This window comes from Manis javanica, chromosome 11 (genome assembly GCF_040802235.1).
Source record: "Manis javanica isolate MJ-LG chromosome 11, MJ_LKY, whole genome shotgun sequence".
NCBI classification, from domain to species: domain Eukaryota; kingdom Metazoa; phylum Chordata; class Mammalia; order Pholidota; family Manidae; genus Manis; species Manis javanica.
The window spans coordinates 30,436,106-30,463,547 of record NC_133166.1 but is presented as its reverse complement, the minus strand read 5'-3'; the positions used below and the strand labels follow the sequence as shown (position 1 = coordinate 30,463,547).

The 27,442-nt window shown below is 41.7% G+C and overlaps 1 protein-coding gene across 5 annotated transcripts; it reads right to left on the bottom strand.

Moving 5' to 3' along the window:
* Positions 1-250: 250 nt before the first annotated feature.
* WEE1 (WEE1 G2 checkpoint kinase) lies at positions 251-27,442 on the bottom strand. 5 transcript variants are annotated; one of them, XR_012122609.1, is made up of 14 exons: positions 24,559-27,442; positions 22,924-23,129; positions 22,375-22,438; positions 22,028-22,200; positions 21,416-21,537; positions 17,919-18,065; positions 16,146-16,241; positions 15,810-15,895; positions 14,736-14,906; positions 14,505-14,650; positions 13,523-13,611; positions 9,330-9,520; positions 6,676-6,896; positions 300-434 (listed from the first exon to the last, which is right to left on the bottom strand). XR_012122609.1 is itself a non-coding variant. In XM_073216169.1 (12 exons), the coding sequence occupies exons 1-12, from the start codon at positions 25,132-25,134 to the stop codon at positions 373-375; spliced, it is 1,938 nt and encodes a 645-aa protein (XP_073072270.1). In that variant the 5' UTR covers positions 25,135-27,442; the 3' UTR covers positions 251-372. The 5 variants fall into 5 exon arrangements, 3 of the variants coding, with proteins under 3 accessions (XP_073072270.1, XP_073072269.1, XP_036882279.1); XR_012122608.1 differs by lacking the exon at positions 6,676-6,896 and having other exon boundaries at positions 279-434; XM_073216169.1 differs by lacking the exons at positions 6,676-6,896; positions 9,330-9,520 and having other exon boundaries at positions 251-434.

Genomic DNA, 27,442 nt, shown 5'->3' with positions numbered 1-27,442 from the left:
CTAAAAGGCAGTCAAGTTAATAACTAAATAAAGAAGGTATGTAATTCACAATGAGAAATAAAATTAGTATACAAATGCATAGGGAAATGGTCGTCGTCGACAATCAAAAATTTTAAACTTAAAGCAACCTTGACGTAGACCTTACATCTACTGAAGTAGCAAAGATGTTTTAAAATTGTAATGCATAATGTTAGCAAAGTGGTGAAATAATAGTCACCACAGGTTCATACAATTTTTTTGAACAATCTGATGACCTTTATTCATTCAGCAAGTAGCTATTGAGGAGTTCATTGTAATGGAGGAAAGCAAGCAATAAACAGATACACACCACGAAAGGTGGTGATAGAATTTGACGTTCCACTGACCAGCCTTCTATCGCCACCAGGGATGGGACCTGCTGTTTGGCCCACTGTATACAGTAGGTACGTGTGCACCTGTGGAATAAATAAAATATTTTATTTTTCATGGTTGAACTGCTGCTTCAATAACACTTTAAGTAATACAGTCAAGTAACTGTTATTTTATCCTCACTAGACCAACAAAACCTTTTAGCCTCAATGGAAGGTGACATTGCAAAAGGGTTGCATCCTCTTGGAGTCAGCTGACATAAAATACTTCTTCATTTTCCATACACTCAGTCCTTTTCTAAATAAAGTCTCCAAAGATATGAATTAAAGTGCTATCACCGTTCAGCGTAACAGTCTTCAAAGTAAAAGCAAAAGAAGTAGTGTTCTTTTAGTAGGTTTATCCAGTTTTGTGGTTTTAAATATCATTACTATCCCTAATGATTTTCAAACAGATCCCTAACCTGATTCTCTGTCCTGAACTCCAGACTCAAACATCCGTTTGTCCACCTGACCTCTCCAAATTGGCCGAACAAAAGGATGCCTAAGAGGTGTAAGAGGTGTTTCTTTCTGTCGGGATGCTCTCGGGTGAGCTAAGATAACAGAAAGCTCAAAACTGGTTTAAATAATAAAACGCCTTCACTGTTTCCAAAGCAATGAGTGCTTGACCAATGGTTTGATCCAGAAGCTCCCAGAGCTCTGGGGAGCTTGTTTCTCTGGAATCTCGAAGCTCTGCCCTCTTCGGTGTGCTGGCCTTGGCTTTAGGCTGCTGCCCCTGTGGGGGCACAAATGGTTTTTCTCTTCAGATTGTACATCCTTACACTGCACCATCCAGACATGACTGGGCTTCAGTCTGTTGGAGCCTATGTCTTCCTGTGACCACCCCAAAGCAACCCTGTGGCAGAGGAAAGCCAGCATGTAGAGGCGGAGCGGGCTTAGACCCCTTCCTGAACCAGTCCTTGGCCAGGGGGGTGGGGTTTCTCTACTGGCGAACAATACGCTGCTGGGCTGGAAGTGAAATCAATCCTACCTAAACAGCATGATTCCTCCACAGAGGAGAGGGTGGCATGGATGGGGGGCCAGCCACAGGATCTATGACTAACCACAGCCACCCAGGGCAGGGGTGCAGGAGACCATTCTCTTCTTCTATTCAGACTCAAGTCTAATTATCCATCCCTTCACCAGGGCCTGGCCCTGCACAGGCTCCCAGACAATGTCACAATTTCTGTTGGGAACCTGGTGCAAAGCCCTAACCTGCTCATCAGGCTGTACATGTGGCCTAGGGATTCGGTCTGCTCAGCGCAGAGGCCATTTCAATCATGGTCTCCTTTGGTCCCTGCTCAGTCAGTCCCACTGTGCCTCCCTCCCGCCCTACCATCCCAGGCTAACTCCCAAGGTTTAGGTCATTCCAGTTTCCTGGACCCTCCTGCACTGTGAATGCTGCCCTCTGCCCTTCCGCCACTGCTCCCAGCCTGCTGAGCCTGTGTCATCTGGAACCTTTGTCCGCCTAGAGAAGGCACTCCCTCCACCTTCTGCCTTCACCAAAATGTGCCTGAGAAGGACATGGCTTGTAGACCTTTTGAGAGACAACAATTTGTTCCCTTAGCCCACCTGCCGTGGGACTAGGAGAAAGGTGGTCGGCATCCTTCCACCTGTCACTCTCTCTCTTGGGCCATCACTCTTCTCTGAGGGGCCTTTCCTTGGCCCTGCCATCCACCTACCTCCCGACATTCACCAAGGACACGGGCCTCTGACTCAGAGGCCCCAGGAGAAATATTGCCATCATCTCGATGTCTTAGCATCTCTGTGGATAACATATTCTACATCTTAAAATCTCTGACTCCCTTGTCTTCAATGACATTTACCTTTTCACCACTTTGGCCACTCGTCCCCTTGACCAGAGTCTGAGGCTGCTCATCGCTAGAAGTGCTATGCTCTGACAAAATCCCACTCTCCAAACAGGGCCATCTTACAGTTCTCCCTTGTACCTCACTCCCTTCCATCTCCTTGTCCTCACATACTGCTGAGCGGAGGCCCCACTGGCCTCAGACTGGGGCCAGGGTCTGCAGCTCCAGCCCCCTGACATCTGAATTCTCTGTCTACTGCACCACTGGAGCTGCTTTTTCATTCTTGAAATTCTCTTCTCCTGGGCTCCTGAGACACCAGTACCCCCTCATTTTCTTCTGTCATCTTGGATGCTCTTTCTCCATCTTCCTTACTAATTCCTTTCCCCATTTCAACCCCATAAATATTGCTGTTCCCAGGGTTCTGCCCTGGGTTCACTCTCCTCTCACTTTACAAATTCTTCCTGGAGTATCTCAGGAAGGACATCCAAATCTCAGTCCTGTGCCTTGCTGTATAGCTGATTGCCTGCTCGATGTTGGTACCCATGTGCCCCTTGGGGAACTTACACCCAATGTGTCCAAAACTGAACTTTCTATTCTGCACCCTCAACTCCCCTTTCTCTTCACTAAAACATCATATCCTGTGTGAAATGGCAGTCTATAATAAGACCAGCAGATGCTGCCTCTCCTCCCTTGGATAGAAAAGGAAACTTGAACAGTACTCATTATGAATTTAAGATGCATTAAAATCTCTGAAACCTTCCTTTTATTCAGCAAGTTGCTGAATAGAAAAATACTTATTATCCTATTTCCCCCTTGCCCTGAGTTGCTCAACTGTGAATTCTCCCACAGATGATTTGAGAAGGAAACACTGTGCCTGCTTGGGCTGGCAGCTAACATGAGTTGAGTCATAGCCTCTGGAGCAGAGGCTAGGTAGGCCACTGCTGTGTATTAGTCTGTGTGAGTTTTGCTTTACTGCAGATCTTAATAAGCTTTCTATAAGAAGAGATGGCCACGTAAAGTGTCCTCCAAGGGCACTCCAGGAAAGTGCCTAGGTTTCTGGGTCTCTTATCCCCTCCAGATCCGCAGGCTCTCAGAGGCAGGTACAAGGTTGTGCATGAGTGAACTGAGAGTTTCCTAGAAGGGCCGATGCTGGCTCTGTTAACAGAGCTTCCAAAACTGGCAGGGAGCAAAATAAACCCTCTTGAGCCAGCTCCTCTTGGGCTCCACTGTGACTGAGGGCCACAGGAGCCTCCAGTCTGAGGATGAATAAAACTTTGGATGACACTCATTTAACTGACTCAGTCTGTCATCTGTGTGAGAATCAGTGCACTGTGCAAGGAAGTGAAAACTAACCAACTGCTTTAAAGGAGGAACAGGGGCTAGGGCTTTTGGAAGGATAACTGAGCATTTCACATAGCAGCTAAACTAGAAGAATGGGAGGATACCCTGAGTTTGGGCCATGCTCAGATTCAACTGAATCGAAGGGGTCAGTGTCCGGTTCTCCTTGGGTGCGGGCTTCAGCTTTCCCCCTACAGATGGGACTCCTCCATGTGGCTAAGAGCCTGAAGCTCCCAAACTTCCTCATGTCCCACCTGCCTCTAGCAGAGTGGGACTAGCTTAGTCTCTCTCTGCTCTGAGGAAGGACTCTGGCTTGGCTTGGTAAGGGGCTGGCCCCCATACCACCAATGGCTGGGCTACAAAATGATCTCATATCCCTCTTGATTCAATTGTCTGCCAAGGGGACCAGTCAGCTATGCCGTAGGGACAGAGTCACATGGTACAGACCTGACTGTTGGGCACCTGCCTGTGTGACAAGGACACTTTCCTGTGTAGAAGGAAGTATTAGAACATCAGGGTTAGAGTAGGGGCAGCCACCCCTAGTAGGGATTACTACATCATTGCTAAGTAAGTGTTCCTTACCTGAATTTCTTGCCTCTGTTTCCAGGAAGTCTAAAAGGTCCTTCCCCAAAACACCTTGTCCATGCTAAGTTGGCGTGCCAAAGCACATGGGAACATGGCTGAGCCCTCTCTCATTGCTCTGTCCTCCCTCTCAGGCTCCTCAGCTGCCCTCCTGCTGCTCTACTTCTGAGGCTTCAGCCCCCTCCTCTCTCCCAAGCTGCTTGCAAATGTCCACTCACGTGCTGCCCTCTGCATTTCCTCCTTCTCACCATGCCACTTCCACATGGCTCTCTTTATTATGCCTAAAGGGAGAGGTTTAAAATCACCTCCCCAATGGAAAAGGCCTAGAGATGTAAATCTGCATGTGTTCCATTTTCATGTAGGGAGCCTGGTGATTGAGGAAGGATTTTCTTCCAGGAAGAGGTGCAGAAGAAAGTGGGGAGAAGGGGCATCCATGCTGCAGAGCCCCCAAATGGGTCTGGGTCTCTCCACAGGTGAAACCAGGGTATTCTGTGCCCCACTGCCCACAACCCAGGTGTGTGAGCCAGTATTACACACTAATCACACACAGCTGAAGGCAAAGCAGCAGATGGGAACTGTGCCAGCCCCTTGTCCCTCACTGCCCATCCAAGCCAGGATCTAAGCCTTCTGCCTCTGGCTTGCAATTAAATTTGGGTTTCTGCACTGGCCCTTGTTGCTCTCTAAGCTTTTCTCTCTTTATCATCCTCTGGCCACTTTGGTTAGGGTCTCCCCCTTTGATTTCAGTCTCGTATAGAAGCCCCCAACCCAGCCTACCACTCCAGCCAAGCTCACAACAGCAACACCATGGACACTCAACAGCAGGTATGCATGTGACTTTAGATGGCGGAGGCAGCTAGATTCTTCCTGGTCCTCTCTGGGTACCAAGGTATAAGATAGGAAGGGAAGCAGCTGCCCCTGCTAAAGTACAGCCCTGCCCTCCAGGACCAGCCCCAGTCCTGTCTCTGCTGGGGTCGCTTAGCATTCAGGGACCACCAGGGTTGCAGTGCCCAGGCCCAGGCACCAGGGCCCAGACACAGGGGAGGCTGCACCAGGCCCCTGGGAGCAGAAGGGGCGGTGCCGCAAATCGGCCTGATGAAGGAGCAGACAGCAGGGCTGATGCTGTGGTAGAAGCAGGTTCTCTGGGTCTTTACCAGATGGGATTCTGAAGAGGCCAAAGTTACAATGGTAGTAGAAGCACTTCTCTCTTTTTCTCCCAGAGTTGTTGCAACTCATATTCCTTGACTGATGACAAGGCCTAGGGTCTCATATATTTTTCTTTCATTTGCTCATTCATCATTGTTTTCAACTATTCTCTAAACAAAAACAAACAGAAATCCACATTTCCCAGTTTTTATCACTGAATTGAAACCCAGAAATGGAAAGCATGAACCTAGCAAAGAGAAGCTGGGCTCCAGTACCACTATGCTAAACCAGCTCACTTCCCCTTCCCTAACACACGCCCCACCATTGCAGTACCATACAGCTTCACTCCTCTGTGCTGCATTTGTGGTAATCCCGCTACCTAGGAAACCCTCCTATCTTATCAACTGGCAAATGCTTACTCATCTTTTACGACCCAGATGAAGTGTCACCTCTCCTGAGAGCAGCAACAGGCAAGTCCTCCCTCCACTGGATTATCACTTATCATTGGGCACCAGAGTGATCCATGCATGCCTTAAAAGAGCACTTATTATATAGTTAGTTGTTTCTGCCTAATGCCTCCATTTAGCTATGTGCAATGTTGAGAGTGGAGGATTGTCTCGTTTGTATATTTCTATCAGTGCCTAGCACTAGCCAGCAAACCCTAGTTTAGTGGCTCATCTATCAAATATGTTGATTGAAAAAAGGGAACCAAAGAATGTAATTTAAAAAGTAGACATAGATGCAATTCCACTCTATACTTCAATCCACTCAATATATTATGGGAGCCAGGAATCTATCTGGGAAGCACATGGTGGGATTAAGTCCTCTGCCTTCCCCAAATTCAGTACTTCCTCCACCCTTCAGAATGAAGAGGCTTAAAATACCACCTTTCCCCAAATTCAGATGTCAAATGTAAATTCAAGACTCCTCACTGGCTTTTATCTCTGGCTCCTTCTTTAAGAATAGCATCTTTGACAGAGCAATAGTTTATGGCAGCCAGGAAAACAAACTGCACATTATAATTGTTGTCCAAATCTCTTGTCTGCATGAGTCTCTTCAGCTGTTCATAGAACTGTGTGGTGTACAAACCTCTATGGCAGAGGTCAAGGTCTGTCAGCAGAATTCTTTCTTGAACTGCTTATGGGGTGCTTTTTACAAAGTGGTCAATAAAAAAATTGATGCTATAACCATATGTAACCAGGAAAATGAGGCAGGCCAGGAGGAGCTGCTAGGAGTCTGCTGACGTCATATGCCAGTCTTGACACAGCAGGAGATTCAACAAAAGGGACTAATCCAGGAACCCTAGGATCTTTGGTATACATTTCTCAGTCAAATAACATCTAGAATATTTAATTCCTGGATGCCAGTTTAGAGAAATATGTTGCACCCCACTCTTTTGGTTTCAGACAACAGACACTCACCTCAAAATGGCTTATGCCAAAAAGAGGAATTTATATAATCAAGGAACCAAACCAAGATTAGCTTCTGGGACTGATACTTCTCAGATGTTGCTCTCTTCCCTTCTCAAATCTGCTTATGTGTTGGTTCACTCTTTTCTCCTGCAGACAGGCTTTTCCCAAGCAGTGGAAATCTTGGCTTCCCCATCTTGGCCAACACAGCAATCGGAGCATCTGCAGAGTTCCTGGAAAAAGTCCATTTGACCCAGCCCAGATCACACAGGTGTCCCTGTATTCATGGGTATGGTCGTTATTACCAGAAATGTGGGGTAGCACAGACATGATCCCTGGACAAATCTTCACAAGGTAGATGACTTGCCAATTTGTATTGACTGCCTAAATTAATAACTTCAGATAGTTCTTAAGTTTTTTTTCTGACTAGAAAATACAGCCTCATTGTTTAAAGTATAGAAAGTTTCAGAAAGGAAACAGGAATAGGAAATATCCTATAATCCCACCACTCAAATTACAGCTATTGTTGTCTGTCTTTTGATGTTTTAATCCATATACATTATTTTGCTTCCTGATTTTCACTTTAACATTATAATACATGCATTCCCCAAGTTACAAAAACTCCTTGAAACATTGCTTTAAATAGCTGTAGTGTACCCTGAAACCTTCAGCCACCTCATTCAGAAGGTGGCAATGGAGTGAGCAGGCATTCCTCTCATATGTGTGCATCTATCCTCAGGCACTTTCAGTTCATGGGCCTCTAATTCCAGCTTCAGAAAAGAAGCCATCTTACTGGAATTCACCTTCCCCATTTTCTGCATTCTTCCAAACACTTCTGAACTTGTCTTCCACTCATTTTTCCTCTGCTCCAGGCTGAGAGAATTTGCTGTATTTGGCCACTGGCTCATTCAAACACTTCAGGTTTGAATCCTGATACTTTTTAGCTCTGTAATCTGGGAGTGTCTTGCCAATTGGTTTCAGCCCAGGGCAAGTTCATTATGAATTCAGTGAGACTGAAAAAATGACAGTGGAACATCCTTGGGGTGACAGGGTTTATACCCAACTTCATTCCCACGGTGGCAGGTCAGTCACTAGAATCCCGTCCACTCAGAGCAAATCTGCATGTGGCAAGCTGGTCTCTGCCTCTGGGCCTCTCTGCCCCTGCAGCTGCCTCGGTCTCTGTCCTCAATGCTGCCATCACTCCAGTCTCTGCTCCCTTGCAGCCATGCAGCCCAGAGCACTGGGTGGAGCTCTTTACATAGTCAGTAGTAACATATTGCCCACATGTGTGTAGTGAGCTAGCCCACCAGGGCCAGGTGAGAATCCTGGCCATAGGAACCTTCACTTTCTCTACAGGGAGATTTACCTTTCTAAATATCATGTGCAAAGTGGGGATTTTGTCATAAAGTTCTTATGATAATTAAATTACATTATGCATGCATGTAAAACACTTAACAAAATATATAAAGAGCTCACCCACCTCAACAAACAAAAAGCAAATAATCCAATTAAAAAATGGGCAGAGGAGCTGAACAGACAGTTCTCCAAAGAAATTCAGATGGCCAACAGACACATGAAAAGATGCTCCACATCGCTAGTCATCAGAAAAATGCAAATTAAAACCACAATGAGATATCACCTCACACCAGTAAGGATCACCATCATCCAAAAGACAAACAACAAATGTTGGCCAGTTTGTGGAGAAAGGGGAATCCTCCTACACTGCTGGTGGGAATGTAAATTAGTTCAACCATTGTGGAAAGCAGTATGGAGGTTCCTCAAAATGCTCAGAATAGAAATACCATTTGACCCAGGAATTCCACTCCTAGGAATTTACCCTAAGAATGCAGCAGCCCAGTTTGAAAGAGACATATGCACTCCTATGTTTATTGCAGCACTATTTACAATAGCCAAGAAATGGAAGCAACATAAGTGTCCATCAGTAGATGAATGGATAAAGAAGTGGTACATATACACAATGGAATATTATTCAGCCGTAAGAAGAAATCAAATCCTACCATTTGCAACAACATGGATGAAGCTAGAGGGTATTATGCTCAGTGAAATAAGCCACGTGGAGAAAGACAAGTATCAAATCATTTCACTCATATGTGGAGTATAAGAACAAAGAAAAAACTGAAGGAGCAAAATAGCAGCAGACTCACAGAACCCAAGAATGGACTAACAGTTACCAAAGGGAAAGGGACTGGGGAGGATGGCTGGTGAGGGATAAGGGGCAGGGGGAAGAAAGGGGGCATTATGATTAGCATGTATAATGTGGGGGGGGGGGCACAGGGAGGGCTGTGCAACACAGAGAAGACAAGTAGTGATTCTACAGCATCTTACTACGCTGATGGACAGTGACTCTAATGGGGTATGTGGGGGGGACTTGGTGATGGGGGGAGTTTAGTAAACATAATATTCCTCATGTAATTGTAGATTAATGATACCAAAAAACAAAAAACAAAACACTTAACACATACTAGGTGATCAGTGATAACAAAAACAAAATACAGATTTCCCTCTAGTCTTCTCCCTTGCCCTTCTTTCAGTCGTATTCTTTAAAAATGACTTCTACTTTGCTCATCTCCCATTTATACCCCAATTCATTTTAATCTGGCTTATGTTCCCCCTCTACTGACACTGCTTACCAACAATCTCCTTACCATCTTTAGATGCTTTCATGGAGCTTTGAGTCACCTAGTTTTTTTTGCATGTAGCCACTGTTAGATCAATTTCTCCTTCAAACTTCTCTTGGTCTCTGAGCATTTTCCTAATTCTCGAACTGCTCCTTCTGATTCTCCTTTGCTGCCTGCACTCTGTGGTAAATTAGTATTTGTCCTCAACTTCCATATATCTGGAAAAAGCATGATTCTTTGCTGTGAAATCTGAGTTGGAATTCTGGCTCTCTTACTTACCAAAATGAATTCCTAAGTTGTGTAACTCACCTAAGCCTCCATAGGCTCATCTGCTAAAAGGGGACTAAATGGAGTCACTGTACACTGAACCTGTATTTCCCATCAATGCACTGACGACACAAATTGAATTCCAGGCCTAAAAACCCATTTCATACCATAAGAATGTCAAAACTCAAAATATGTCAAAATATGCTCTTCAAAACATTTATTAACCATATACAACTAAACAATATGAACTATGATATAAATGTTCCTTTGAGGTATTTTTCTTCATGGGCTGGACTGGCCGAGTTTTTCTTAAGACTCCTAGTTTAATGAAGTTTGGACAGAACATGCCATCTTCTCCTGGTAAATGTTCCTAGAGCATACATAGATATTTTTCCTTACTCCAGAAACCTTTGAACTGCATTGAAAATTAGGGTCATCTGCCACACACAGAAAAAGGTCAATGACATTCAGATGAATGCCTCTCAAAGTTTTTAAAAGCTAAATGTTGGGGAAGAGTTTCAATAATGTTTTACTCTTCCATTTTTATAAAAATCTACTTTGCTGAGCTTCTGAGAAGTCTCTAACAATACAAGATTGGCAGACTTCTAGATCCGCTCACACTGCAATGTCCGTTTCAGTGATGCTTTTTAGTTACACAAACACCTTCAAAATACTGAATGAGCCAGTTTCCTCCGAATTCCTAGTTCCAGGCTTCACTTAGGAGTTTCCCAATATCCAAAACACTTCCAAATTCTTTTTTGATCCATCCTCCTTGTTAATTGCTCTAACTGGCCTTTAAAATTTTCACAAATAAAAATACCTTGAAGATGCAACAACTTATTTGATCTGTTGGCTAAAATCGGTGAGATGCTTTGTGGAGATGAACTGAGAGGAAGAAAAACAACTCTAATGTTAGGATGCTGCTGCTTAAGAATTAGGAGACAGCATAAAGCATTACCCAAACCCAGCTGTTATCAAATTTTTAAATATCATTATTTCTTGACCTCTTGAAGAAGTAGAGTGGAAATCAAAGCTTGAGGATTAGCTCAAGACATCAGTTCATTAGTTGAAGGGGACTGACTGCCTTGGATTCTTGGCAAGCTAAGTTAAAGGTAGGGCAAATTCAAGTTGCAGTCAACTGCAGTATGTGATTCCTCCTACCCAACTGCATAGCCAATACTTAAAATTTTTCTTCCTTACTATAAAGTCAGCTTTCCAAAAATGTCATTTTATCAATATTAAATATCTGTCTCAAACAATCAACAGGCCTCTGCATCTTAAATTTTCTGGAAAACTCTTCAATGCTTCACTATTAGCACTTGTAGTTCCTCTTGATATTATGCTAACAAGTTCTCATTTTGTTATAAAAACAAAGACTTCCATGTGCAGTATTCCCATCTAATGAAATCCCTATTCCCGTTTCTATCCACAGGGTTCTTAATTCATCTCTCCTAAGTTAGTACTACAATAGTATTGAAATCAGTCTGAACGTAATTTCCCAGATCCACTCTAAAACAGCACCAGCATCTTCCAAGGCATCTAATAACTATACCTTGAGCCATCACTCCACTTTGCAGAATCCCTCCAACATAGCACTTATATTTTATTGTCCTTTTTATTTACATGAGTCTCCTCTCATTTGGAGTCCCTAGTGCACAAAGGCTATTTCTTATTCATCTTTGATCGATAAGCACACAGAAAGCACTCAACACAAGTATCCTGTGTTGAGTATGAGCCCAACTGTCGCTATCAGCTTTCAGATGCCTTAGATATTCCCTCTTGGAAAACCCAGTTTTTCTCCTATTTAATCTAATAACCTTAAAATGTGAAAAATTTACTGCAAATATTGATGAAAAACATTTTCTTTGAAGCTAGTGCACTAGAAAAATGTACCGTAACAACTTAAGTGATCCTAATGAACACCAATTATCATACTTTTTACAGCTTAGTCTTCAGTGAAGACATTTCTTCTACTAAAATGTATGAGTTACCTGCTCAAGCCTATGTAGCTTTTCAGGTTTTCTGTCATCCACACCTATCAGCTTTTCTAATTTATCTATTTACACCAATTCCTCTCACACCTCAGAATTGTGCTTTTTAATATGCTACAGGGTCAAAGGCTAAAATAATCAAGCTTGTTAGAAATGTTTATAGCAGGAAGAACTAGACCCTAATTAAAATTATGTACCCAAGATCAAAAAGCACAAGGATCTTGAGATAGCATTTTTATCTGCTCAAAGGTAATGCTTATTCTCCAGTTCTAATCCACATCAGAAAAAGATGTCACACAGAGTCAGCAGTTTATCCTTAAATTTATACTCTCATTTTTTAATTTTTAAAATTCAGCCTGGTTTATTAAGCCAAACCCTCCTCACTTTAAAACTCTCTTCTGGGACTCAGTTCAAATCAGAAAGTTAGGAGTCATTATCTATTATACTCACTTAAAAATCTAAAGCTATTTTAAACTACATTATACACTTCAAGCAGATCAAATGCATAATATGCAATGTGATGTAAAAATATTAAATATTTGTGACAAAAAACATTCAAGGTTAATGGGTGAATTTTTCTTAGATCCCAAAATGTAATTAATACGGACTAAAATTCATCAGGTAATGTTTCATATCTTATAAAAAATGTGCCCTCTGCTTTTACTACTTTATATATATATTATAAATTCTATAATATAGTGATAATGGAGATTAAATAGTAGAAAAAAGGCATCACAAGATTTAGACAATTTAAGGTGAGCTCAGAGTGACTTTTAATATGCCAATCAATGTTAATAAAACACAAGTCAAATAGACAAGTGCAAACATATTTTAAACCAAAATTAATAGGGAAACAAATAGACAAATTCTTTTTTTTTTTTTTTGCAACATCTGTAGCCACAGATAAAAATGTATTTTGTGAAAAGCTTGGAATAGTCAGAAGTCTTTCTGGCATTTCAAACAGCTATGTACAGTATCACCAAGATTGGTTTATATATGTAAGTATTGGAGAGAAAACCTGGCAAAACATTTAAAACCAGACTAACAATATAGTCAAGTACAAAACTTGGGCAGAGGGAGGAAACATTTTTAAAAAGAGGGAAGGTCATTATCAGGAAAAAAAATCACAAAACCAGTAATAATTATACTACAAAACAGCATTCCAAAGGGAGGAAAAAGGTGCATTTCTCCAATGCACTAGCTTCAAAGTTCAAAGTAAAAAAAGGCAAACAGCTGCTTTTCATCAGGAGCAGCTATAGTTCACATAATTGTTTTTTTTTTAAAAAGGCTATTAACAATGATTGTTTAATGCTACAATTTTACAGCAAAGACAAAACTAAAATAGCAGCAAATTCACAAGGCAATACTTCCACAGAATTATCATCCCATGGTTCATGCAATGCCTACAAAGTGCTCCCAGTTGGATATACAAGTATAAATCACAATTAAAAAAAAGAAATATAGGATTGACACACAGGTACAATGAAGGCTGAGTAGTACTGAGTCTCTCAGCATTTCCCTTTTCCAGGGAGAATATGTTTGTAATAAAGCCCTTGAGTCCTTTTTACAGGTCCCTACAGGGAAAGATACCTTTTATTACAATGCAACAGCAAACTATAAGCAGCACACCACCACAGTGGTTAACCCTGGACGGCTGTGTAACACCCCACAGTGACTGATATCCTACAGAAGACAGACTGGTAAGACTAGATGAAAGCCTAATATAGCACTGGTCAAAATACAGCTTTCAGCTGTAATTCACAAGTAAGTCCTAAAAGGTATTTCAGTAAAACTACTGACACCAATTAAGAAAGTAATAGCAAAGTGGATTCTCGCAATGATTTCAACCTAGCTTCCTCTTGTCACAGTTTTTTCAGGGAGGTGGGAAATGAGTAGTTTAGTATATGGTAAGGCTGACAGAGCGGTTCATTTTCTTTCCAATAAGTCGAGATGTTCTATTACTCTGGGTGGTGGACCTAGTGGCCATCCGGTCAGTGAAGAGGGCTCTTTCCTCTGCTGCAGCTTTTGCCATCTGGGCTTTCTTGAGTTCTCTAAGTGGATAAAAATAGGAAACAAGACTTTTCACCTACTGTATTAATCCTAGGAAGGGATGTTAAGAGAGACCAAATACAAACTAAATTATCAGCTGGGGGATCTTTGCATCTTATTATTCTAAAATGCAATTGAGGAAAGGAAAAATATGAAACTTTAGCTTCTGATCAAATAAATTTATGCAATTATTTTGTGCTTTCCAAATTAAAATGTCACATACATTTGGGCAAAAGTAATAAAGACGCTAGTAACGACTCTGGTTCTTAATAAAAATAATTTCAAAGAGGACTCTAATTCATATTATGAAAATATCTTTACATAATAGAGGTGAAAGGAAAGTTCTATTTCTATTTGTATGAACTATGGTGGCTATCAAGCTAGTGGTAAATAAGCCTTTTAATATTTCAAGTCAGTTTCATTAGCTTAGAATCAAAATGGTATAGCAATAAAGCAAATGAATTAGGGTCATCATCCCAATCAGTTTTCTGAGAATGTCAAAGGTCATTCAGATCAAATTTGAAAATCATCTAACCAATCAACATTAATTTCACCCTTTCATTAAAATAAAAAGAACAGAAGGTTTCAAAGAAAATGTTAATTCAGGGTTGCGAGTTTGGAGGCTCATTTAGGTTTGGCTGCACGTTAGGGTTTGAGGATCATCACCATTTGCAAATATATGCTAGTCTTAAAATTTTTTAAGTCCATGATGTCATAGTTTAGAAACAAACACAAATTTACAGATCACAAATACTAACTTAAGGCGGAAGCCCCCAACTTTAACTGTACAACATGACAAACCACTGTATTCTACACTGACAGAAAGCTTGTCATCTCTCACTAAAATTTCAGAATTAAGGGAAGTGTAAATGTGAAAAAAAAAACCCTCACTTACTTCTGCAAAAGTGAATTTTTGAACTTTTCAGCATTCAGTTCTATTCGTAATTGTTCTGCACTTTTTCTAGAAGCAGAAAGCAATACTGAATGCTTTACCAGCGCCATTGCTGAAGGTCTTCTCTCTGGATCTGGATGAATCATAACCTTAAAAAGAGAGTGAAATTAAGGTAAAGACAAGTAATCTGATAAAACACTGAACCATGTAATAAAGTGCTCGTAAGCAGCTCACTTTCAGTAACTCGGTGAATTCCTGGGAAAGCACTTGTGGGATCCGAGGTAATCTACCCTGTCTGATCTCATGCCACTGGTCTCCATTTCTGGGAAGAGGTTCAGCACCAGCAGCACAAACTACTGTGAGGGCCAGGGCAAAAATATCCGCTTTTGGTAGATGGCTATAGTTCTGTAAAATACAAAAAAAAATGTAAGGGACTATGGAAATGGTCAAAATAAAGATTACACCTCAGTGATAATTTAGGGGAGAAAGAGTACTAAATTAAAATATCCAACGCCACATTTATTTAAGTTTAGGACCTATTCAGAGAATAAGCTAAATTGGGGAGACTCTTAAAATTACAAAGTAATATACACTCTGGGATTGGGGAACAAATACATTGCTAATGGTGACAGCTTCCTCTTTATTGCTAATCTGATTCAACTCTCAGCAGAAACTTCCTCTTAGGGACATCATATGAAAACACAAAACATATAGACATCAATAAGTTACAAATACACATATAAGACACAAATATACATATAAGACACAAATATACATATAAAAAGAACAATGGGATCATACAGTATATTTGCTGTACTTGTTCAATTTTCATTCAAAACTCTTATCAAGAAATATTTTACCACATGCTTTTTGAAATGGTACTATTAACTATGGGCCATAATTTACTTAACCATTCCCTTACTGCTAAATAATATTTTTATTTCTCAATTTGTTTTCTGTTGGAGATTCCTAGAAATGAAAATTCTGGGTCAAAGGGAATGAGATTTTAAAATGTTCATAGATACTAATACTTTGATCTCCAAAAAGGCTGTGCTATTTTAAAAGTTCTACCAGTTAGTGTATGGAACTTCTCCTTTACTGCAACTCCACCATTGTTGATTACAAATCTTTGCTTTGACTGACTTCTGCTAAATTAAACACCTCTAGTTAATGATTTAGACATTATATTTTTGTATTACCATTCTACTAGTTATTAGCTTAAAACTTTAATACATCTGCATTTACACATTCTTCTATCAATTGACAAGTGTTACACAGCAAATAGCATTATTAAAGGAGAAAAACTACCTCCTGCAAAACTTCATTTGCGAGAAAACGGCTATCACCCTCTTCAACTTGTGGACTAGAGATCCTTGTTACATGCCCAAGATCACCTGTAAGTATTGAAAAAAATAAAGTCAAGAGTTAAAACAGCCTCTTTCTTAATATTTAAGCAATAATCTGGCTACCACTTTTTTCTTACCTATTTTATTACTTTTTTATTAAGGTATTATCGATATACACGCTTATGAAGGTTTCACATGAAAAAAACAATGTGGTTACTACATTTACCCATATTATCAAGTTCCCACCCATACCCCAATGCAGTCACTGTCCATCAGTGTAGTAAAATGCCATTCTTACCTATTTTAAACATAACTTTGTTGGATGCCCAATCATCTTCATCTCCTTCTTCAGAGGCAGCATTTGGGATTGAGGTCCGAGATATGAAAATATTACCTGTCAAACAATTACTCATGTAAGCCACACTAACAATTAGCAGTATACCCAAAGTTCACAAAGGCGGCGTACATAAGAATCATCCAGAAAGCTTTTAAATACATAGATTCTCATAAGTCCTACCCCAAACCCAGTGAGAATAAGAATTTCAGGAGATGGGAACTATGACTATATTCTAGGAATATATTTTTTGGCCTAGCACTGGACCTTGAACATTTGGAAACCACTGCATTAGACTCTTGTCACCCACACATTAATCTTTAACAGTTTTAATTATTTAGAAACAATCAAAAGGCAATAATGTAGTAATATATGATACTGCCAAAGCACAAAATTTAACCTAACGCTACAAGGCTGGTATGAAAGAGTCATACAGCTATTGAATTAGGTGACCACATGGCACCTACATCTCAGTGTGGCTTTGTGATTCATTTCCACTGCACACACTTTTTTCCTTCAGATTCAGGTAAATAAGCTCATGATTAACAAAAGTTTTAGTGGCAAATTTATAATATCGAATTTATACATTTTTTATCACTCAGATCACCTTTTGAGTTTTGCGTTATTTATAGGGCAACTTATTTTATGATATTTGTAAATTAAGAATTTTTAAGCTTCACATGCCTTAATATTTTCAACTTTTATACTTACAAGGGTCTACCATGTTTGTTTGATTCTTAATATAGATATACATGAGTATAGGCAAACCTTACTAATTCACACTTACTGCCGTTAGTCCAAGTATTTTTCCTCTTAGAAAATAAAAATTTTAATGAGTTCACATAAACTCTTCACATAACACAGAAATTAAGTTGTGTAAAATGACTTAAAGTCCCATGAATCATATACATTTCCATAGATTAAAAACAAAACTCATGAAATTCAACTTAAAAACACCTAGCCTACACAAATGTTTAACTTAAATCCATAAACCTTTCAGTTATAACTTCTAATCACAGAAAATGTAGGAGAGAAAGGAATAACCTAAATGCTTCAAGAAAGCAACCAGTCAAATCCAGAAGAAAGGAAATCTTGCAAGGCAAGGTCTGTATTTTTTTCTTTTCAAGAAGGGAAAGAGTAAAACCTGAAAAAGAAAAATGTATCTAACTAGATGTAATGCATGATCCTGAAATGAATACTAGTTTGGACAAATCACCTGTTAAGGACTTGGATCAACTAGAAAAAAATTTTAATATAATCTGGTTATTAGATGAGATGAAAATTTACTGAAATGGAAGGTAAAGAAAGTTGACTTAAAAAGGTTATTTAACGACAATGTACACATTATGTTATTTTGATAAAATGATAGGAATTCACACTGTTATTGTAGGATTCACTTTCATCTTGTTCTTAATGCAAGATAATCATAATGTATGTGCCATTTTGTTTTCTTAATATAGTTTTTTCATGGTATTTACATGCTAGAAATACCACGTTTATATAGCACTTAAGTTTTCAAAAAATTTTCACACTCCTCATTTTACTCTAATAACCCTGGTTAGCTGCACCAGCATTAATTTATAATTATGGTTCTACAGCTTGGCAGAACAGACTTGTCAAGTCTTTTAAAACTAAAAATGAAAAAGCATTAAGATGTGTATGTTCTTACTGTTTTAATATAATCATTTATTCTCTATAACCCTGAAGAACACAGGTCAGAGGATCCATAATACTTACTAGGCTTTATATCCATGTGAACCAAAGACATTGAATGAATATACCGTAAGCCCCGGCCAACTTGCAAAAGGAGATCCTTCAGCTCTGCTTCGGTGAAGTAACTCATGATTCTATAGTTTTCACTTATGGCATCAGCTAAGCTTCCACCTAACAAATGGGAAAAATTAGCATTTTCTTCTTCATCTTTACTGAATGGCCTGACTCAACCAAGACAGTGCTAGTTTATAGGACCTATTCTCTTCAACATGCTTCTGAAATAAAAATTTTATTTCTTTCAATAGGCAAGATAACAGAGTACAAAATATAATGTAAAATCTCTCATCATATGCCCCAGCAACCCACCTTCATCCTGAAATAAACCAATGTTAATCAGTTTCTTAAATATTCCTTTCAACTCCTTTTTATGCAAATAGCAATATTTTCATTACCTTAAAGAGCCTTCTTTACCAACATACAAAGACTACCTCCTTCTCGTGTCTCCACAGAATTCCACTGTATAACTGAATGGTAATACATTAACTAATCCTCTAATTGATGGATATTTCACATACATTTCTAAGCCTTTGCTACAATACACTATGGCCTAAGGAGTAACTTTGTACATTGGTCATCTCATATACACATTAGTATATCTCTAGAAACAAATTGCTGGGTCAAAGGGAATGTATGATGAAATAAATACATGCACAGTGTGTGCATTGTGTGTGCGTAGTACTATACTCATGTTACTCAGAGGCCCATTTCCCTGCTTATCCTTCTGTAAAAGAGCTTATTAGGGTTGGTGCCAAGACTCCAGTGCCTCTGAAAAAGTTCACGTAACAGTGTTCTCAGTTTGATTTCAAAATGGCTAGTACTTAAACTCTGCTAGAATGTGCCTTATGTGAACCTGGGGCTTTGGAAAACAAATTTGGGGCAATCACTGTCCCCCACTGAGAAGGCTATACTAATTTATACTCCCATCATTAATGTCTAAGAATACCTGTTTTCCCACACCCTTGACAACAGTCTATAATTTTATAACTAAAAAACCAGTATCTTAGTAGTTTTAATTTGTATTATGAATAAGAACAAAACCTGCTTTTACAGAATCAGTCAAGCCAATTAGCTTATACTTTTATAACTTTTTAAGTTTTATTTAAAACCTTGTAAGTTTATACTTTATCTCAGAGGAAAAGAGAAGTTATGTGGAAAAAAATAGTAAAACACCTTAAAACAAACTACTTCTGTTTAAAGTCTAGTTAATAATAATAAAATCAGAACCAAGATAATATAATCAGGAAGGTCAATGATATATTAGGAAAGAAGGTTCTACAAATTGAACAACAGTGAGTAACAAAACGACAAAAGTATTAAAAAATAAATCACACACATTTGGGTATCTCAGGCTTAAGTACGTTCTCCATTCTTAATTTGTACAATCTTGAACTTCAGGAAAGATGGCTCTAGAAGGACACAGGTCAATAAGCCTGTCAGACAAGTGGGCCTGGAGTCCTACAACCAGTTTAATAAGGAAAAATACCACTGCTTTTTATGGGTCTAAGTTATAGCTGGGCTAGCTCCCTTTATCTCATTGCTGAAAAGGTTAAGAGACAAACATTCATCTGGTATCTCAGGTTCTCTTCCCCTATCCATCGACATTTCTCTACACTTGTTCATGGAGGGTATAGTTTATCACCAAACCAAGACAAAAGGCTTAAAATGCAAATGACTGAGATAATAAATAAACTCAATCACAATAAAGGTTGTCAGTTTATCAAAGCATGTACAAATGAATGATAACAGAATCCTTTCCTCTTGAAACTGTGGAAAAGATCTGAAGATCAGGTCCATTATTAGAACATGCAAAGCTTCACTTGGAGGAATGGTGGAAAAGGGGAACAAGAGCTCACAAATATATCTAAATAACTTTATTTTCTTTTATCTCAGCAGAGTAAACAACCAAGGCAGAAGACACAGTCCTGTTTCACACAGATCTAAGTGTTTATACTGCTCCAAAATAATAAACTGTCTCAAAAGATTATTTTATAATCTAACTTACTACAGGACAAGGTCTTTGTAATCTGAGAGGGTAGCAAGATCACCCACTCCTCCCCACCCCAAGAATTTTCTTGAAATCATCTGAATTACACAACCATGTATTTGATAGGTTGTTACAAATCCTTGGACTGCTGCTGAAATACTTGAGAGAACCGGCTGCCATCACCAGGTGAGGAAGAAAGAAGTTAAAGGAGATGGCATCTAGCAAATATGCAGTGGAGAAGACATTATGGTCAAGTTGTACTATTTTAACTGAAGTAATGGGAAAATGAACGTTAAGAAACAGAACAGTCCCAAGGTCGTGGGATACAGCTACATAAATATTTTGATGGTATAAATAGAAACATTTCAAAAGACATGTGAAACAAACTAGAAGCAATTCTGAATACTGAGCATTTACGTTCTTTCAGCAAGTGCACAGAACTGATAAAAATGACAACTAAATGAGAAACCAGGTATGAGAAATGGATCTTTTACTTCTGTTTTCTTCATTTTTTTAAATATAGAAAACATGAATTCACTAATTACACCACTTCTTTATTCACAAGCTATGAGATGGCTGGTCTTGCCTAAGGAAGAAATAATAAGAATCAACAAAAATAACAACATAAAAATAAATTTTTGCTATCACCTCTCAAGTGTTCACTAAATTCTAAATTCACAAACTGTGACAGAAGATACACAGAAATAGAAATCCATTATATAAAAAAGACTTGGGTATTTAATAACAGATTTCTTTAAGAATCAGAATTGAGACCAGGATTTTGATAAAGGTTTAATGGAAAAGGAGGGGCCCAAGTTGGTCTTTGAAGGACTTGATGAAATTGGAAGCTACACAGAGGTTCAAAGTTGAACCTCTGTATATGCTTGTTTTGTTTGTTTTGTGGGGGAAGGAGAGAAGGAGGCACAGCTAGAGAACTAAAAGAGCGTTAACTTACTACATAGAAAAGTCTTAGTGGATTCTAGTGGTTGGACAGATGGGAATTAGGGCAAGATTATAGCATGCCTTGAACAAATGGCTGAATTTACATCAATGGTGAGTCACTGTCCTTTTATAAGTAATCAACATCAGTTTAGCAGCACATAACACGAAATGGAAAGGGAAGGTGAGATACAGGGAACCTACACTTATTTACTACTATATCCCCATACACTTCGCTAGGATCTAGGGATACCAAAATATACATGGTAAGGCCTCTGACCTCTTAGGAAAATCAGTTTAATATGAGTGACAGGTAAATAAATAATATGCACAGTTCTACTACCAAGGTGGAAGCGACAAGGTTTCAATCTTAACATCCAAGTAGGTAGGCATAACTTGCACTTGAAATGCATGTTAGTCTTCTGATCTTTCAATTTACAAAAGACAAGACACAGAGCAAGAACTTTAAAGTACATATTCCCTTGGTGTTTATTTTTCTAAGCTCACAAATTTACATGGGAAACATTACATTACTCACCATTACAATATTCATTCTGTATAAGCATATGATCATCTTCTGCCCATGCAGAGAAATATCGAACTACATGAGAATGTTGTCCAAGCACTGCATGAGCATATACTTCTCTCAGAGCATTCTGCCTAGGATAGATTTAAGATTAATAGAATGGTAAATCATTTTTATTCAACCTAAACTGAATTAATTTATCTGAAACTTCATGAAAGAAACTTGACTTATGTATCTATCAATATGGTGAAGAACAACTTGCTTAAGAGAGGGGGAGTTAAGGCTCTATGCTAGATTTTTCCAAAGGTTTCCATCAAAGAAAGAAGGAACGTTGCTAGCCCTAGGACTCAGGAAGGATGAAACTCTATTTTACTGTGAATTCATGGATGCCACTAGAAATAAGAAATCTAAGGCTCCAAAATCAAACTAGTCATATTATTTAACCAAGTCCAATAAGAATTAATGGCACAAAATGAAAAGGATTTGATTAAATCATTATACCTTCTCATAAATTGGAGAATTTCAACACTATATCAACTAAAACTATGTTTTAATTGATCAAATTTTAATGTTTGTAACACCATAGGGAACAAAAGAGCAAAAGATAAAATTTTTAATACATACTCATCAACAGAGCCAGCCAATGGCTTTTTTGATCGCTTAATAGCATAAATGCATCCATCCAGCCTCTTCACACACTTAAACACAGAACCAAATTCTCCAGAGCCGATTTTCTCTAACTCATGAAATTCTGTTGTATACCGTGACTTCATATTGCTTTCAGTAATTGTAATTCTCTGTAACAAAGTGTACCATATACATAAGACATGAAAATGATTTTTTCCTACAGTGATAGCACTACATGTGAAATTTAAAAATCAGTATACTTTGTTTTAATGCTTATTTACCATTATATATGATAACATTATTAGGTAGAAAGTCAAATTTCAGAACAATAAAAAGCTATTTACTTTAGCAGGTCTTGTTTCATCTTCTAACTCATAATCACTGGCTTCCATGTCTTCGCCACAGGAACTGAAAAATATTATAAATTTTTCCGTCAATATATCTGACAGATGTATCAAACTTTCATCTGAGAATTGAATGAGATGGAATTTTAATGAGAATAAAAACAGAAAAGAAGCATTAATTTTGTAATCACAAGATACAACTCAGGTGATGAAAAACACTGTCTCTGCTGATATCTCAATAACCAGAGGTCACCACCACCACATACATCAAAATTAGAGCCTTTCTAAATCAACTCTTGGTCTGCTTCATTTTTGACACCAAAAGATTTCTTACAAACTATCCAGGCTTTTTAATCCTTCCTTTTTCACACCACTCCTTTCCACAATTGATTACTTCTCATTTAACTCTTCCGAGAATCAGGTACTAGGAAGAGAGAAAAATTTCAGAGCAAATTTCCATGTCATATTGTTGAAATTAAATTTTGATAAATATACCAAAGCAATCTTAGGTGTCTGCGGAACCAAACTGTTGAATAAAAAATAACTTACTCATTCCAATATGTTCTTTTTCTTCTACGACACTGTCCTGAGGAATGAAGTAACAAAGAATCTGGAGTAAAAGGATTAATATTCACTTGAGGAGTTTGTCGCATGTCCAATTCTCTTTTTCCTGATTTTTCTGTATCCATGAATAGAGAACCACCTTGGAGTTTGACAGAGCTGGAATCGATTCCTCGAGCTTTGGAGAGCAAACTCTACGTGAGGAAAAAGACAATTTTTAGAATCCAAGTCCTACAGACAGCTAGCTCTCTCAACCTCATCTTCAACAAGGCTTTTCACGTGATTTAATGTGTTGGTCGAAGCAACACACACACGCCTTTATTTCAAGTAAAATAAACAATGGTGAACGTAGGAGTCTGAAGCTGGATACTAACCACCTTTTCTGGAAAAGACAGCCAGGTAGAATAGGCCTGTAAGCCTAAGGGGTATGAATGCAAATTAAAATTAAGTACACTCTAGAGGACAAAAGTTAAATGATTTCAATTCATCAAAAAATAGAAAGCAGTCAGGAAGCCCCATAAAACGCCCTTCCCCAATCCAATGAGGGCTTTGAATGCCACCTCCCCAGGACTCCTCCCCTCACTTCCAGAGGGCTCTTGCCTTGGGCAAGTCCGCTAGTAAACAACGTTCAAAAGCACACGTCTTCCGGAGGTTTATGACTGATGGTACAGAAACGGACACACTTTAAAGGGTACATTTATCATCTTCATTTTTTAACTGCAATACTTGTCTTAATCTCATGCCCCTTTTAAAATCTGCTTGAGGTTACTTAAATTTCAGAAGTGGTAATCTGCATACTCGCTTGCCGCTCAACAAACAGGTGCTGACTACCTTATGATAATGATCAACAGTATGAAAGCGTAAGGGTCCCAAGCACCAACACCAACGCCTATTTTTAACAGCTGGATGTTCTCATCATTACACTGTGTCCCTGGACGCCGCGGGCTCTAGCTCTCCGGTCCTCGGGCGCGGCAAACCCACGGGATTAAAACAAACCCTTACAATACACATTATATCCGCGATGAGGCTAAATGTTACCCTGAGTTATTAATGAGTCTGTAAATGCTTGGGAGGCCAGCCCTCTCTCCTAAGCCGAAGCGCCACACCTCAAACTTTTCCCTATGAGGCCACATGACACGAAACGATAAGCTCAAGAAATTTTTTAACCTAACTCCATCCTGTGTGCGCCGCCCAAATTACAGGGCTGATCGCTGCGTTTAGAAGACACCATATGGCTGCGGCGCTCGGGAGTGTCAGGTGGTGGGGCCAGCACAGCTCCAACATCCTTCCCAACCACGTTATCGGCGCCACACTCCGGGCTGACACGGCGGACGTTAAATCAACAGCCACCTGGACTGCGCCGATCAGCCCCTTTGAAAGATGAAGAAGTTCCAGACGAAGCCCATTGTTCAGTTACATAATCTTAACGGACAACTTCTGGGCAGGGCCAAAAAAGAGGGGCTGCCAACTTTTTGTTGCGGCGCAGGCGAGCGAGTGGGGGTGCAGCCGGGCGGTTATGTAACCGAACCCGGGCGGCGCCGCGCGCGGTTCCCTGCGCCGCGGCATTTTTAAAAGGCTGATCCGGGGCAGGCTCGGGGCGCCCCGGCCGCCGCGTCCTCTCACCTTGGGTGTGTGCGGCGTGTCGAAGAGCCGCAGCTTGCGGAAGGTTTTGTGAGGCGGGGTGCTGGGGTGGTCGGGCAGCGGCGCGTAGGGGCCCTCGCCAGCGCTGCGCGCCCCGCAGCTGCGCGGGGACGCGTCCCCCGGGCCGCCGCAGCGCACCGGCGAGAACGAGCTGCCCAGAAAGTAGGCGGCCGCCGGCGACTTCACCGGCGACGAGGAGCCGAAGCCCTCCTCCTCCCAAGAGTCGCCCTCGGCCTCGCCGCCCGCCGCGTCTGCGCCCGGACAGGCGCCCCGCAGTAGCATGTCCTCCTCCAGCTCCCCGGGGCTGCCGGGGACCGGGCCGGGTGAGCGACGGCGCTCGGGCCCGGACTCTGTGGGGCTCCGTGCCGGCGGCAGCGGCGAGTCGGGCTCCTGAAAGGCCGAGTCCTCCCCGGTGCTGTGGCCGCTGCCCTCCTCCTCCTCTTCCTCCTCCTCCTCCTCACAGTCGCTGCAGGGCGAGAAAATCAGCTTCTGCCGCAGAGCACAGGAGCCCCCGGCGCGGCGGGGCGGCGGCGGCTGCTGCCGGCTCAGGAAGCTCATTGCGCCCCTGGGGCCCTGGCCGAGGACCGGAGAGCCCACGGAGTCCAGGGCCGCGCCGGCCCAGGGGGCGGGTCCGCCACGTGCGACTGGGCGCGCCTGCGGGCCGCGGCGGCGGACCTGCGCAACTGCGGGCTGTGGTTCCGGGGCGCCGGGACTGCGGTCGGCGGCAGCGGCGGTGGCTGTGAGGACTGCCCGGCAGAGGCGGAGCCGCCCGGGAGCCGAGACTGGGATGTTCGTAGCTCCAGCCGGAGGTTCGGGCTCCGCGGCTTCCCGCGACCGTTAACCCACGTGATTGCCCAGGCCACCAATCCCGGCCCAGCCCTGGGTTTGAAAAAAAAGGAGGGCGCGACGTAGCTCGCGGGGGAGGGATAAGCTACGCGATTTTGGCGCGAACCCGCTGGCTCCGCCCCCTGGACGCAGGCCTTGCAGGGGCGTGCGCGGCGCTGCGGGCCTATGAGCTGACCCGACGGCGGGGAGCAGGGCCCGGCGCCGCCCGGACTGGGCCGGCTTGGGGAACCGTGACGGCCCTCTGGGAGGGGCCAAACTAGCGGAGCTCCGTCAGACCGAGCCTAATATCGGCCTAGATGCAGCCTACTGGCCGCCCCGCGCGCGCTCCGGGGTCTGAAGGGGAAACGGGGGAGCTCCTCGGGGTCCTGCGGGTCGGGGCGAGCGGGAAAACACCGTGACCCTCGGACGCTGCCAGGGGACACCAGCTGCCGCCAGCCCCCCGTCCCTTTGGCGCAGCCCCTTGAGGCGTTGTGGGCGTGTCGGGGCAGTGCAGTTCCCGGGTAGAGAGGTCCGATCCTTGAATGCGGACTCTGGCCTCAGGACTTTTCCTGGCTGGCTGAACCGATTGCTTAGGCCGGGCACCGAAATCAGCAAGAAGGACATGCGCGTTCTCGAGACCAGGACACCGGCTGTGGAGGCGGCCTCTGGAGCCTCGTTTCCCCCCAGGGAAACTGTTAGGGTCTGTGTGCCTGCGGCGAGGTGTGCTGCCCCAGGCCGCGGTCCTCTGCAATCCACCGGGGCTTGTAAGGAGTACGTGTAAACAGCACCACAGTCTATAAATGTACCCTGAAGAATAAAACCCCCCACAAACAACGCAGAAGAAAAAAACAACAGGAGAAGGAAGAATATTTATCACGGGGTTATTTGTAACTTAAAAACTGTTAGAAACTTGTCTGTGCTACCAAAAAGATTAAATCACAATTTGACCGAGTACTAGAGGCCCTAACACAAAATCAAGGGCGCACCACGCGGTGACAGTGTTTATGTTTGTTTGCCAGCCTGTGTGGGCGAGTTGTTGGCAGAATGAATCGGCAACTTACAGCAAACAGCGCAACTACAGAAAAAATTCCTCTAGTACTTGAAAGGGTATCTCGCCGGACCCTCCTTACCCAGAATGACTCAGGAGACACAGGCCCACGCAAGAGACTTTATTATCTGAAGGAGAGAGTGGCTGCCCCCAGGGAGAACAGGAGGACAAAGAGACAGACAGAGGGAGAGAGCAGCAGAGACAGAGCCAGAGAGAGGGCAGCAGAGAGACAGAGAGAGGGGGTGGCGGGGCAGCAGCCTGGTGACTTATTGTGGCGGATCAGCTCAGCCTGTTGCCTTGGGGGAGGGTTGGGATGTTTAGAGATAAAAGCCGGCTAAACCCAGGCAAGTCCCAGGTGTAATTCTCACCGGCTTATGTGCTTGGGACCATGGGGCAAATGGAGGATAAATTACTATAATCTTACATTCCTCCCTTTTCTGTTTTATAAGTGGTAGAGGATTTGGGAAGGGGTGAAAGTTAGTCTTCAGTAACTGCTTCCTACTCATTAGGGGCGATGAAGTTCATTTTTGTATTGATAGGGGGCGGTCCTCAGATGAGCCCTTGGTCTGCAGTGGCGATGGCATTTTCCAGGTTCAATAAGCATCATCGTCTTTGGAGAGGGGTTGGTAATCCTGTAATATAAACTGGTTAAATGTTTGGTCAGAAATTTTTTGCATTTGGGCTGATTGCTATGTTTACATAGGGTGGCTGAATTAATAGCATTTTTGGGGACATATGTGTAGGTAGCAAAGCAACCTGTAGGGCAAAGGGAATCTTTGATGGTGCAATCTTTTGAACAGTCTGAAAGAGAAGAAAGGGCTGGCATTGGGAAGATAGGTCTGGTGAGAGAGTAAGTGTTGAGACCAGGGTTAATAATCCTGAAGCATGATGCATGGCGGTTGTAAGGGAGGTCTTAGGACTCTGTGCTGGCAGAAACTTCTTCAGTGATGAGTGGAAGCAGAGATGAGAAGCGCGAAATGCGGAGAGTAAGAG